The sequence below is a fragment of the Falco biarmicus genome, chromosome 3 (assembly GCF_023638135.1).
Source record: "Falco biarmicus isolate bFalBia1 chromosome 3, bFalBia1.pri, whole genome shotgun sequence".
NCBI classification, from domain to species: Eukaryota; Metazoa; Chordata; class Aves; order Falconiformes; family Falconidae; genus Falco; species Falco biarmicus.
Window position 1 is genome coordinate 74,118,958 of NC_079290.1, and position 13,781 is coordinate 74,132,738.

Genomic DNA, 13,781 nt, shown 5'->3' on the forward strand with positions numbered 1-13,781 from the left:
GCCACTCCGGAGGGCAGCCCTCCGCCTTCTCTCCCTCCCCGCCGCCGGTGGTCAGGGGTCGCCCCGGCTTAGCCCGACACGGGCTGCGCGGTGCCGCTCGCACCGACAAGGCACCGGCACCGACTCGAGGCGCCAAGAAGCGGCGGCGGCGGCGCGCGGGCGGCGGCGGAGCGCGCGGACGGCTGCGCGGGGCAGCGCGAGGCAGCCGCTCCAAGACCTTCGTGCCTCTGCTCCTACCGCACGGGTTGCTCGGCGGCTGGCTCAAAAACCAGATGACGCTGATTTAAATATTTTTTCTCCCCCCCCCCACCTTTCCCTTTAAGAAGGAAGAACTATCCCACCTGTGGATCGTACACTTGTTCTCTCCCTGAGAAACACTGCTTGCCCTTCAGTGAAAATAGCAGGCTCCAGGAAAGCTTTGGAAGTGTTTTATCTTATACTTACGGATATATAATTGCTTATAATTTCCCTAAGCAGAAAACGACTAAGACTTCTAATAACAGTGTGAAATACAGAAAGGAACTTTTCTAAGTCTCAGATATGCTTTTTGGAGATCCGCTTTAGTTTTCTCTTTCAAACATTCCATCCGATAACGTTCCGAAAAGGGGAAGCTAAATCCTCATAAAGACGTGGCCCATTATTAGTGCAAAATGTCGAAGCCACAGACACCCAGGGGGGAAGAGGGGGGGGGGGGGGGGGCGCAGAAAGAACGAAAAAAAAATTTTTAAAAGAAGAGCTATGTTTCGTTTGTGCGCGTTTGCGTGCTATAAAGAGCCGTCTACATTCTCAGCGCTCCCCTAGGCAGACCTTTCTTGCAGCGTATTTTGAAAATTACTCTATTACGCCCTTACCGAACTGAAGAGGGGGGGGAGAAAAAAAAAAAAAAAAAAAGAGAGAGAGAGAGAAATTGGGACAAGGGGGAAAGAAGAGACCATAACTCATAAGAACAATCCACCTTTTAGTGCAGGTATCACGGGGCAACAGTTAGATAACATTGTTAATAAAAGTAATGACTGAAATATGAAAAGAAACTGCAGGGAAGGAGCTTACGTGAACAATTACGCTGGCAGCGCTCGGGAGCACTGGAGAATTCATTGCTACAGCGCCCCCTCCCACACACAGCTTGAACTAACGATTTTATCCTGAAAGATTGGGAAAGAAAAGTTCGTTCTTTCCCTGTCTCCCTTGCTGCTTTTCCCCGCTCTGCGCTTTAAGCCTGTGAGCAGATCTGCCGTCCCCGTCTCCCCTCGTTCTCACAGGTCGCTCTTGCAAAGCGCCTCGCTCAGAAAAAGCCTGGTAAACTGGGCTCCTTTTACTAGAAAACTGGACAACTCCGCTTGCACAGTATGCGTGTGTCATTTGTTATTTTTAAATACAATAGTCTATTATTTCACGTCGTTGTCTCCGGGAGATGGTGGCGGTCCCCCATTTCATGAGAGAAAGGAGAAAGCGTTCCCAGACCATTGTGTGGTTATGTCAGAGGAAACTCTTTCTGCTGCGCATTGTGTTACATCTCCAAACCCCACCAAGTTCCACTTCGCTCCGCTTAAAAAGTTGCTGTGACCGGTGTCATGACAATTGGGCAATTGGCATTGTCCGCGTAACAGGCGTATGCGCCTCCCCGAGCCCCGGGGAGCCCTCCCGAGGCGGGGAAGTCTCTCCTTCACGCCAACGAGATCGGTATTTCTTTTCTTTCTTTCTTTCTTTCTTTTTTTTCTTTTTTTTTTTCACCTGAGTAAAACTGAAGGGAGGGGGGGTCCCGAGTGAAGGGCCACCAGGCAGGCGGCAGGGCGCCGGGCAGGGGCGGGCGGGCAGCCGCGGTTGGCAGCGAGCGCGCCCGCAGCAGGGGCTGGAGTGCCATTCCCACAGACGTGGCTTTCAACTTCACTCGCCCGAAAACTTCAGCTCCTGTCACTGGTGCAAGGAGATGTAGCTAATAAATGACAAACCGCAAAACCTGTCTCCCAGGACGGCAATGAGCCATAGCTCAAAAGGGGCGGGGGGATGGGGGGGGGGGGGCTGCCGACCACCTTCTCAGCTGTGCTGGAGCAAACTGAATTAAAGAAGACAAGGCGAGAGCACTGCTTAAAATCTGGGAAGGTAAACGCTGAACTAATGAATAGATTATTCAAATAAAAACGCAATGTGTAAAGTCTTAATGTCTCCGTGCAGGCATGTTAATTTGCCACAGTTATTACCAATAAAAAGTTCATGTAATACTATTCTACTGTTTAACAGCGCAAGTTAGACGGCTTTTTATTAGTAACGGGTAGTACTATGGGAAAATTAGATTTAAGCGGTGGAGCCAGGCGGATGAAAAACCTTTTCCCTGCGAAAGGCATTCAAATCAAACAGAGATAACTCCAAAAAGAAGTGAAATACAAGCACGTACACTGACTGATATTTAAAAACGTTACTGACACGGTTTTTTGGTTTGTTTAGCGCAAAGACTTCGCCAGCTATATTTAGATGACCCCACTAGCTATTCGTTCTCCACATTGTGCAGAGTCAAATTAGTGGTGTACTTGTTATAATAAAATGCATACCGTCTCCTTGCAGTGGGTAAATCCATTCCTTTCTGAAGCCATACAAAAATTATGCAAATCAAATCAACACAAGAACTTGTCTTTTGAAATGATAATATTTTACTCCATTAATCTCTGATTGCGAAATTAACCCCGTTTCTGTATATAAAACAATATTTTTAGACCGCTCAAATTAAAACATCAGAAATATAATCTGTTGCTCTTTGTGTTTGGGGGAAGGGGAGTAACGTTCCTGATTTAAACATTCTTCCCACCACCGAAATCACGAAAATGTATTTTCGTAGAGGAAAGACATGCAGATAGAGGCAAAAAACAGCACCCGGATTTTACACGGACGGGCACGTATACCTAGCGTATATAACATATGGATATGAGTGTAGATATGTATGGAGATTTCTCTCTCGTCTGTGTGTGCGCGTATCTACACACACTCTGAACTGAATTATATCAAATCTCTTGGGATCACAGTATTTATTTAAGTACTCTTCCCAGGTCATAACTGTAACACTCACTTAATAGCATTAATCCCTTGTTATAATGTAAACACAACGGCCATTGTATTCCCAATCTGTATTGTTCCACTAATTATTAAAGAGCAGGAACTAAAAGCAATCAATTCGCATAGATAAACACTTACTTACACCACTCCTGCTGGAGAAAGAACAGACTCGGCTTCCCAAATAAAAATGCAGAGAGTATAGCACATTTTGCAAGGCATGCAGGTTGACTTAGAGAGATTCATGTATGACTTTATAATGTTATAATTAATTTTGCATTCTCAGCTCTCCAGCTGCTGCTCCGTTCAGAAGCAGAGCTCATATACTTCGAAATCGGTCTGCGGAACACAGGAATTGACTATTCAGATATAATCGCATGATATCGATTATTCCATAGAACTACTGAAATATGAATGTTTTATATAAAGCTTTTGGTTTTAGAGTTTCTATTTTTATTTAATATATGCGCATTAAAGACCAAGCAGGGAAGCAAATGTCTTTTCTGTAATCTGTTGCACTGAGTTTACCAGTTGTTTATCACTCTCTTATCAGGAAGTCGGGAGCTAATGACAAGAAATACCTGTTGGTGTTAACCTCCTCCCCCTCACCTACTTTTTTAAGGATTGCCTCTTCTACAGGCCAGCTGATAGATCTGGATAGGAATTAATCCGGTATGTCTGGTGGCCAGATCTCTACTGCTGCGTGCAGGGGCAGGGGGTAAACTGGTATGTGGGTCTCACAGCAGCAGAGGAGGAGACGAAGAAGGGAAAGAAATAAAAAATAAGAAAGAAAAAGAAAATGGAAAGCTCGGATTGCTTCAGACACTAGACGTATCCTGATACTTGAGCATAGATTGATTCAATACGGCATTTTCCCCGCTGTGTCTGCAAGGCTATTGAAAGGGCTTCTCCAAATGTAATTTTATATTATTTTTTTTTATCAACTGCATGTTTAATTGATTAACAATAGGCTGCCCTGGTAACCCGCAATTCTTCAACTATTACCATCTCCCCTCCTGTCGGTGGCGAGCCCGTTCCCCGGAGCACCTCGTCAGATGCGTTTTCTCCATCCTACCTAACTGAAATTACCCAAGGTGTTCCGTGAAGAAGCCGGCCATAAACGTCAGGCGACTTCATCTGATTAAATACGGAATGCGTGCTCACTCACAGGTCTCGGAAAAATAAACCACACAGTTTGATGAATAGCGGTTGGTTGGGGTGTGTGTGTGTGTGTGTGTGTGTCCCCTTCCTGTTAGCTCCTAGGCATTTTTTTTTTCAGTTCGTCCCGGGCTGGTAAGCCGGCGCAGGTTGCGGGTGAAGGGCTTGCGGGCAGCGCGGTGGCTTCCAGCCCTGCGGCCCCATCCCTACCTGCCGGCCTGATCCCGCCCCGCCCGGGCGGCGTTGGCGTTGCGGGGCGCAGGTGCGGGCCAGGAGGCGCGGAGCGGCCTAGTGCGCCTCGGCTCCGCCGGCAGCCGCTCGGTGGGGGAGGGCAGGGCCCAACGCCGTGCCCTGGGGCTGGCGGGGCTGGGGAAGTGCGGGGGGGGGGGGTTAGAGCCCCGGCGCCGCCGCGGGGGGGGTGGGGAGGGCACGGGACCGCCGGCACCGCGCCTCGTCCCGGGAGCCAAAGGCCAGAGCTCGACTGCGGCCAGTTCACCACCGGTCTCTGGAGAGTCCCTCTAGAATAATAATAATAATAAGCATAAGCATAAGCATACGCACATATATGTATCTATTTATGTTTGCCCTGAGAAGGAAAGAGGGTGCTTTCCTCTTGTCCCCCCGTACCCGGACCGGAGTAGAGCTGGCAATGGCTGGAAGCTGATGCTGGCCAGGGCCGAAGGGAGTGGGCAGAGGAAGCGATTACGTTATTTGGGAAATTAATTACACCGTGATCGTGTTCCAGGAGATTTATCTGAACTTCAAAAGGGGGAGGGGGGGGGGGGGGGGGGGGGGGGGGGGAGGGAGCTACCCCTCCGGAAGAAGTCACCCAGGCCTCTTCCCCACGCACCAGACCAGGAAGAATAGAAATATAGAAATGAGAAGAAGATGAGGGGGCTTTTTACGTTTGGTTTTTTTTTTTTTTTTTTTTTTTTTTTGCCTTCATGTGCAAACGCGCTCCACGACTAGATCTTGACTGTTTGTGGCAACTTAGAAAACTATAAAGCTCCGGCTGCCAGGAACAGCGCGATCCTACGTCTGCTGATTTGAGCGGTTGCTGCTTTCTCCTGCCATATAGGGCAGCGCTGCTACACAGTGCCCGTCCCCTGCGCGCCGCCCGGCGCCCTCGGCCCGGCCCTGCGCGCCCACACGCGTGCAATGCGCACATCTGAGATACGTGTGCGTGAATATAGCGCTTTCGGCGACTGCGTGTGTGAAGGGATGCATATATTTACAACACATATTCCTTTCTGTTCCCCGCGTGGATATAGAAAGAGGGAGAGGGGGGATGTAATCGAGAGTATGCGAAGGAGTATTTATGGTTGCGCGAGTCCGGAGAGGAGCTGATGAGCGGTATCATCGTTTGGCTTCAGCAGTGTGCTCGCAGCCGGAGAAGCTGGGTTGCATTACAAAGCCTGCCTTGCCTTCGCTGCCTGCCTTCGCTGCCTGCCTGCCGGCCGCGGGAGGAGACGGGGCCGGAGCGGGAGGGGGCGGGCCCGCCGCGCTATGCAGATGAGCGGCGGTGACGGACAGCTCTGTTTTCCAATGTCCCTCAGAAACTCGAGTGCTCCTTCCCTCAACTCTTCACTTCAGACTCTATACTTCCCCCAAAATACAGGCTCGCAGGCGCTGGGGGAGCTGGCTGGCTGGCTGGGAGAACTCCATAGGCAGCAGCCACTTTTCTGATTTCGGGGGCTCGCTTCTCTCTCTCCCCCTCTCCCCTTCTGTTTCTCTCCCTTTCTCTCTCTCTTTCTCTTTTTATTAACCCTCTCCTCTTCCGCCTCTCCCAGATGCCCTTCCCCTCCTGGTTAGATTTCTGACCGCTCCGTTTATTTTCCTTTTTTTTTTGGGGGGGGGGGGGGTGGGTTTTTTTTTTTCCTCCTGTTTGTTTTTATTCTGACCGGGTGCGCATGGGGGGGAGCATATAACAATTCTGATTCTCTACATAACTGCACAGAGCCAACCGGGGGTGGGGTGGGGGGGGGGAGAGAGAGAGAGAGAGAGAGAGAGAGGGAGGGAGGAGGAGGAGGAGGAGGAGGAGGAGGGAGGGCGGGAGAGAGGGAGAGGGAGAGCACGAAAGCAGCGCCAGGAGCAGCGGCAGCAGCAGGGCCGGTCACCCTCGCCCCCTCCCTGCTCCCGTGCACGCCAGTGCAAGCCATGTCCTATCCTCAGGGTTACCTCTACCAGCCCCCCGGCTCGCTGGCTCTGTACTCCTGCCCGGCGTACGGCGCGTCGGCGCTGGCGGCCCCCAGGAGCGAGGAGCTGGCCAGGTCTTCGTCGGGATCGGCGTTCAGCCCTTACCCGGGATCGGCAGCTTTCACCGCCCAGGCGGCGGCCACAGGCTTCACCAGCCCGCTCCAGTACTCCACAGACCCCGCCACGGGATTCCCCTCCTACATGGTAACTACCGAAGAGAAACCCTCTCCTTCTTCATTAGCATCCGCATTCTCATCCTCATCATCTTCAGCCTCTTTCCTCACACACTTACCATCAGCCCCCGACACCACGCTGCACAGCCGGGCGCCCCGCGCTGTCTCCGCGCTGCCGGCGCCAGCCGCGCACCCACCGCCCGCCACCTCCCAGCCCGCCGGGGCCGGCGGAGCCGGGCGGAGCGGAAAGGAACGGCGGCCCGGGGCCGGGGCCGGGGCTCTGCCTCGCTCCGCGCCCCCGCCGAGCGCGGTGCAGGCGGGCCTGGGACCCGGGCTCGCCCCGCGGTTCGCGGAGCCGTGCGGGCGCCCCGATTAAAGAAATATGGATCGTCTCAGTCAGTAGGGTTGGATGCTCTCATTCCCCCCCTCCCCCCCGCTTTCTCTCTCTCTCCCCTTTTTTTCCCCCCCTTTTCGCTGTGGTAGGATAGGGGAGGGTTCCTTTTTTTTTTTTCTTTTTTTTTCCTCTTTTTCCCCCCTCTCTTTTTAAGTCGGTGTTTAGAGGCGCTGCAGGCTTTATCCCCGTGTGGTTTTATTTACTTTCAGTGTGTTTTGTGCTAATGGTTTAACTGGATTTTAGGAATGAAAAGGAGCATCTGTTTGCGATCTGTGAGCTTCGCTTAAGCCCAAGATGGTTGTGGTGGCCGCAGTTTCGGATTTCACTTTCTTCTTATTAGTTAACAGGGGCATTCTCAATTGCGTGTGTGTGTATTCTGTGCATAAATTATAGAAATAAAACCATAAACTATAGAAATAAACTGCGCGTCTAGATGTTTATGTAGTTTTATAAACACACACACACACGGGGTCAGACACGTATCTAGTCCGTACACACAAAGACCTGTGCCCGGAATTTGAGTCTGGAGCCGCTGTCGAGATCCTACAAGGGGATGGCAGCGTAGTAGTTCGCTCTCTCCCTGCAAAGTGACAGGGAAACTACTTGCTTTCTGTCTGTAAAATACGGTGCATAAATTGTCGTGCAGTCTTTATTCGGGGTGGTATAAAAGATCTGAGGACCTCGCTTGCTTGTTTTTCCTGTTAAGAAGCAGTAGGCGAGTGGCTGGAAGTTGCGGCGAGGTTGTGAACTGTGCGGGATATTGGGTGATGTTGCGCCTGTGACTCGCCGTTCTGTGGGATTCAGAAACGTGCTGAAAGTTAGCGAGTTCCTTAGCGATATCTTTAACTTTTCTTGCATTATGCAGACTTAAATAAGCGCAATTTAAACGTTAAAGGGCGAATTAAAATGCTAATTACATCGCATTTGAACAATTCGAAACGGTGCATATCTTCTGATTTGCAAATTGGATTTGCAATGCATTAGTGCAGTGAATTGCTAAGTGGCGGCTTTGTTGTATTTTCTATAGCAAAAAAGGAAACATCTTTTGAACCTTTGAGAGAAATGTAGATATCAAGACACTACCTGTAGGGCCTTTAAAATGTCTACGCGGTTCAAAAATTATATTGGGAAATATTCAATTACAAGAAGCTGAAATTAGTCAGAAAGATTAAAACATCGCCGATTTTAAGCGCGTGTGCCTGTGTCTGTGTGCTGGGCGGAGGAAGGAGGGGGGGGAATCGCAACTTAATGGCCTTTGGGTGCTGCTTCTCCCCCTCATAGAATATGGATACAAGACACCATCCTGGGGAAATACAAATATAACCGCCGATCTCGGCTTGACAACTTACTAATGGCTATCAGCAATAACAAATTGCCAACCCCACCGTTTTGTTCTCTCCAGGGCTCCCCTTACGACGCCCATACGACGGGGATGACCGGAGCCATCAGCTACCACCCGTACGGCAGCCCTGCCTACCCCTACCAGCTGAACGACCCCGCGTACAGGAAAAATGCCACCCGCGACGCCACGGCCACGCTGAAGGCCTGGCTCCAGGAGCACCGCAAGAACCCCTACCCCACCAAGGGCGAGAAGATCATGCTGGCCATCATCACCAAGATGACCCTCACCCAGGTCTCCACCTGGTTCGCCAACGCTCGCCGGCGGCTCAAGAAGGAGAACAAGATGACCTGGGCCCCGCGGAACAAGAGCGAGGACGAGGACGACGACGAAGGCGACGGGGCCAGGAGTAAAGAGGAGAGTCCCGAGAAGATACCCGAGAGCAACGAAACCTCCGCCGAGGACGAAGGTGGGCGCGGGGTGACCACGGCCGCGGCGGGTTGGCCCCATCCCGCCCCGTCGCGTCCCCCCGGGAGCGGGGCAGCGAGGAAGGGGGTGGTGGGTGCTGGGTTAACAAAAGAGCCCCCAAAACATGTCCCGTCCCGTCGCCTTCGGCTGCTCAGGCCGCTTGTCGCCGCGAGGTGCCGGTGGCCGGGGCGGGCGGGGGGTCGGCGGGCGGAGGTGCTGCGGCGGACGGCGGCGCAGTGCAGGGGGCAGGCGGGGCAGTGCGGGGGATGCCGCGGCGGGGCTAGCCCGTAGGGACGGATGCTCCTCGAAATGGGATTGCAGCGGCAAGGACGGGCCGGCTAGCGTCTCCCTGCCCACCGCAGTGGCGGTGGCGGCGGCCGTGGTCGCCTCTCGCCCGCTCTTTTTTGCCGCCCCGCCCTGACTGTGCCTTTCTGTGCCCGGCGGACCCTTGCAGGAATCAGCTTGCAAGTCGACTCACTGACGGACCACTCCTGCTCCGCCGAGTCGGACGGCGAGAAGCTGCCCTGCCGAGCGGGAGACCCACTCTGCGAGTCGGGCTCGGAGTGTAAGGACAAGTACGAGGACATCGAGGAGGAGGAGGACGACGACGACGACGACGAGGAGGAGGACATCGAGGAGGACGAGGGCGGCGGCGGGGAGCGCGACCCGCCGGCCAAGCCCGCCACCTCCTCGCCGCTGGCGGCCGTGGAGGCCCCGCTCCTCGGCCACCCGCACGCCGACGCCGCCCGCAGCGCCAGCAAGGCGGCGCTGGGCGGCCGCGCCTCCCCCGGCCCCCCGACGCCGGCCAGCAAGCCCAAGCTCTGGTCGCTGGCCGAAATCGCCACCTCGGACCTCAAGAGCCAAACCCTGGGCCAGGGCTGCCAGCCCGCGCCGCTCTCCTCGGCCACCCCCGCCTCCGCCCCGCACAGCGCTGCCTACTCGCCCTCCTCCCTCCTGGGGAGGCATATTTATTACACCTCACCTTTTTATAGCAATTATACAAACTATGGGAACTTTAACGCTCTCCAGAGCCAGGGAATCCTGAGATACAACTCCGCAGCGGTGGCTTCAAACGAGGGACTAAGTCAGACTGTCCTAAATGCCAGCTCTGCCCACAAGCAGAGCAGTGACTCTTTGAAAACGATCACTAACCAGCTAGAACAACATTACAGGCCCTCTAGTTACGACTCTAAGAAAGGTAGGTGACTTGGTTTTGCCGCTTTCTGCCCCCTTCTCCCTCGCCTTCCCTCCCCGACCCGTGCAAGTCCTTTATACCTCTATACACTGTAAACACTGAAACCTTCTCTGGAGGGACCGCGAGCGCCCTGTCACCACTACTACCGCCGACTGAAGATGGGCAATAGTATAATCTGGGGATAAAAACCGGCATGTCGCCGTCGTATCGGTATCTGCCTCTAGGAACCGAGAGAGGAAATGTAAAAGACGATTTTTAGATGTGTCTCACAGGCTGCAGATACAGCTTTTCAAACTAATCTTTAGAAGGAAAACTATACGCAAAGATGACCAGAGAGCACTGACCAATTTCCACACACACCCCACCCCCACCCCCTCCTGCCCCGACGAACTGCTTTTGCTGTCTTTGTTTCCGGTATTCTCATGTTATTTTGCAGCTTTTGGTTCTGATAATTGCTGACCTTGGACGTGAAATTATGTGGAGTGTGAAATTTTTAACTGAGTTTGGGGTTTTGTTTTTTTTTTTCCCGAAAAAGTTTTGCACTAATGTAATTGTCAGCTTATTCTAACAAAATACTCAAGCTACGGGCAGTTATAAAAAATTTGCCAGCCTTTTAAAAGACCTAGCTACGAATTCTGCGGGAGTGAGAGTTGGGACCTGCACACACTGTATAATCTAGTTAGCTGGCTGTGTCCTGTGACTAACTGACGGTTGTATTTTGACAGATCCCACTGAAGTCTGCACAGTAGGAGTACAACCATACCTATAGAAGTGCAATCACACAGCAATGCAAGTAAGTGAGAACATTTTCTATTACACTGATCATTTGGCATCAGGTCTAAGACAGGCTGCACAGTTCTAGACTTGCTTAACATTAATTTCTTGCTTAATTACTTAAGAGTCTGATTACGAAGTAAGACACTTTTCTGCTAGGTTTGGTTGGTGTGTTTTGTTTTTTTTCTTAAAAAAAACCAAACCAAAACAAAAAACCTTCTCATTACTTTTCTTTCCTGGGTTTGTCTTAATTTCAAAGTCATGTTAGACAGTTCCCTCACTTTGCATACTCTTTGCTTGTGTAAGGCTAAGCCGTAAGGACTATTTAAATGTTACAGAAAGAAAGCTTTAGAAAAAATGTCTTTTAAAAACAAAGTGCTTGTGCTCACGTGGCAGTGATAAAATTGTACATTCTGAGTAAGGCTTCACGCAGTGACCGTGTATTTAAAATAAAAAGGGACAATTTTTAGAGAGCGACATACATCTTGAGCAGGGTATGTTACCTGTGAAGTGCGTCTTGCCTAGCTAGCAATGGTACTCTTAATACCGCCACTATTTAGGGCTAAATAAACAACAACAAGAAGAAGTCGCCTTGCCGATGTTTTTTCAACTAATTCTTTTGTTAGAAGAAATAAGACGAATAAGAATTTGCCTCACTTCCTTTTTTTTTGTCTTCCCCCCCCCCCCCCCCCTCCTTCCCCGTTTAATGGTGTTAGAGTGTAATTGAAGGATTTTTGGATGATCTGGTTTTTTCCTTGGTCCACAGGTAGGTGTCACAATTGCTTTGAAAAAAGTCAGCAAGCCATCATCTCTCCCCGAGCTAATATATATAACAAATCTCTAAATCCGGATCACATCTTGTGCCACTGTATAAAAGAAGACCACAGAGCACTATTAAATCTTCAGACTCTAATTATTAAACCAGAATTTTGTTGGACATATGTGAGTTTGCTGGTATAGTATAGTTTCCCCAATGTATGTGTGACTTTTGAAAACAGATCTGTTTTTCTCAGGATATCTTGAATTGATCACTTCATTGCCACGGTATCTATTCGATAGGTGTGATAGGATTTATTGTAAAATTTATTTGTAAAAGATGTATACAGTAGAGATAATAAAGATGTGATTGGAGAACTTGAGTCCTTACAAAGTGGAAACAAATTTGATATTTATTTTTGTAACGATATAAAGCTTCTAGTAATTTATGCAAGTTGTATTGCAATGGAATCTAAACTTTTTGTAAATAAATTTTGCCTGGTTTTTATTTGAAACGTTGATGGTTATACAATCTTTGGTTGTTTAACGAGAATTCTTTACTAATTTATATCTTTAATTGTAAATAAAAACAGACTAGTCTGCAACAATACGGTGTTTTTGGTTCATTTTCCCCAAAATAATAATCTATTCTTTAGAAAATGACGAAAGTTGTAATTTCACTAGTAAGGCTTAGACCATAAAATGAGTAAGCAATTTAAGTATGTTGCAAAGATATGCTTTGCATAAATTAATTCCTTCTGGGTTGTCCCGTTATGCTTAAGCTTTAAATACACACATGTGTGCAAATACATATTTGTATATATACATGCATATGTGTAGAGAGTGTGATGTGAATACATGCATGTTTCTTATAAACTATTTATGCTGGGTGTGAAGTAGCTCTTTATTTGAGTTAACATTCTTCAAATCCGACATTTCAAGGGGGGGAAAAAAGAATTATAATTAGCTATGGCTTATTTCTAATTTCTTTGTTTCTGCTTCTGGCTAAAATATGCTAAGGGGAAAAAAAAGAAGATAAAAAAGTTCAATTCCTGCTTTTTATGATTTTCCCTTATTTTCTTTTTATCAGTAAACCATATCTTTACAGTCGCTTTGGAAGTCTACTTTGACTGGGCTCATAAAATTGCTAAGTAATCATTTTATTTTTTAGTAAAATAATGGGAATCCTCATATAATATAATTTCAGAAAAGAAACGAACAATCATTTATTTTCCCCAAAAGATAAATTGAGTGAATATAACTTACGGTTATAAAACAAGAATAATAGCTTCTTAGATTGCCCTTTAATCAATCATACACTTATTTTTCAAGAGGCTCATCTATTTTATTCCATGATTAATAATGTTCCAGCGTGAGAGCATTATTAGATCCCAGCAGGGGAGATCCTGAATGCTTTTAGCTGCTTTGGAATGGTCAGTTGGGGTTCATTATGGTCTGATATTGAACAATTTATAAAATCTTGTCTAAACATCTGCCAGCTCAGATAGGCCGATGTGTCTGAAGATGGGAAATTGCTGGACCAGTTGATATTGACAAACGGATCTCTCTCCAGTGGCTTTTTGTTCAGTGAAAATTAGTGGCCTCTTGCTCAGGTCTTGTTAGAAAGGGCATTTGAAAGTGATCTTAGATACTTGAGGCATCAGCCTTGGGAATGTTAACTGGATAAAGAGCTGTGCTAGTCTGGAGTCAGGAAATATGCTGTGATTATATTAAACAGGGGAAAAGGAAGCTGTTTTTCTTAAAAACATATATGCAATTCCCATGATCAATCTTTGCCTGCACTCCACCTCCCCCCCTTCATATTTTACCCCTATAAAGACATCTAACTGATTGAGAAAATGCATGTGTTTTTCAGCTGATAGGGCAGAAATTAATATTGTAATTCTGGAAAACTCTGGGATCCATCTAGCTAAATATAAAACACTAAAGATCTTTGCAGCTGGAGGCCTACTCATCTTCTTACGTTGTTTGTAGAATGATGCTTCTTTGCTCCTGTAACATCCTGTTTTTCACTGAGGTAAAATGCAATTGTATCTGTGTGCAATGTGTAGTACGATTAGACAAACAGCTAAGAAGTAATTCAGTTCCCCCCCCCTCCAATTTAGCATATGATGTAGATGCAAATATTTACTGTAATTGTCTTTGACCGTCTTTACTGTGCGCTCTAGGAAGATTTTATGGAGCGAGTTTTTATGTTGGGGGAGATGCTTGAACTTTCTTTTCCCCACTCTTGCACTTACTCTATCTGCCCCCACCACCCACGTT

At 48.8% G+C, this 13,781-nt stretch overlaps 1 protein-coding gene across 1 annotated transcript; it reads left to right on the forward strand.

The window, feature by feature from the left end:
• The first annotated feature begins 6,271 nt into the window (after window positions 1-6,271).
• On the forward strand, window positions 6,272-12,009 carry IRX2 (iroquois homeobox 2). The gene is made up of 5 exons (XM_056332035.1): window positions 6,272-6,600; window positions 8,366-8,771; window positions 9,225-9,968; window positions 10,691-10,758; window positions 11,506-12,009. The coding sequence occupies exons 1-4, from the start codon at window positions 6,358-6,360 to the stop codon at window positions 10,732-10,734; spliced, it is 1,437 nt and encodes a 478-aa protein (XP_056188010.1). The 5' UTR covers window positions 6,272-6,357; the 3' UTR covers window positions 10,735-10,758; window positions 11,506-12,009.
• The last annotated feature ends 1,772 nt before the right edge of the window (window positions 12,010-13,781 follow it).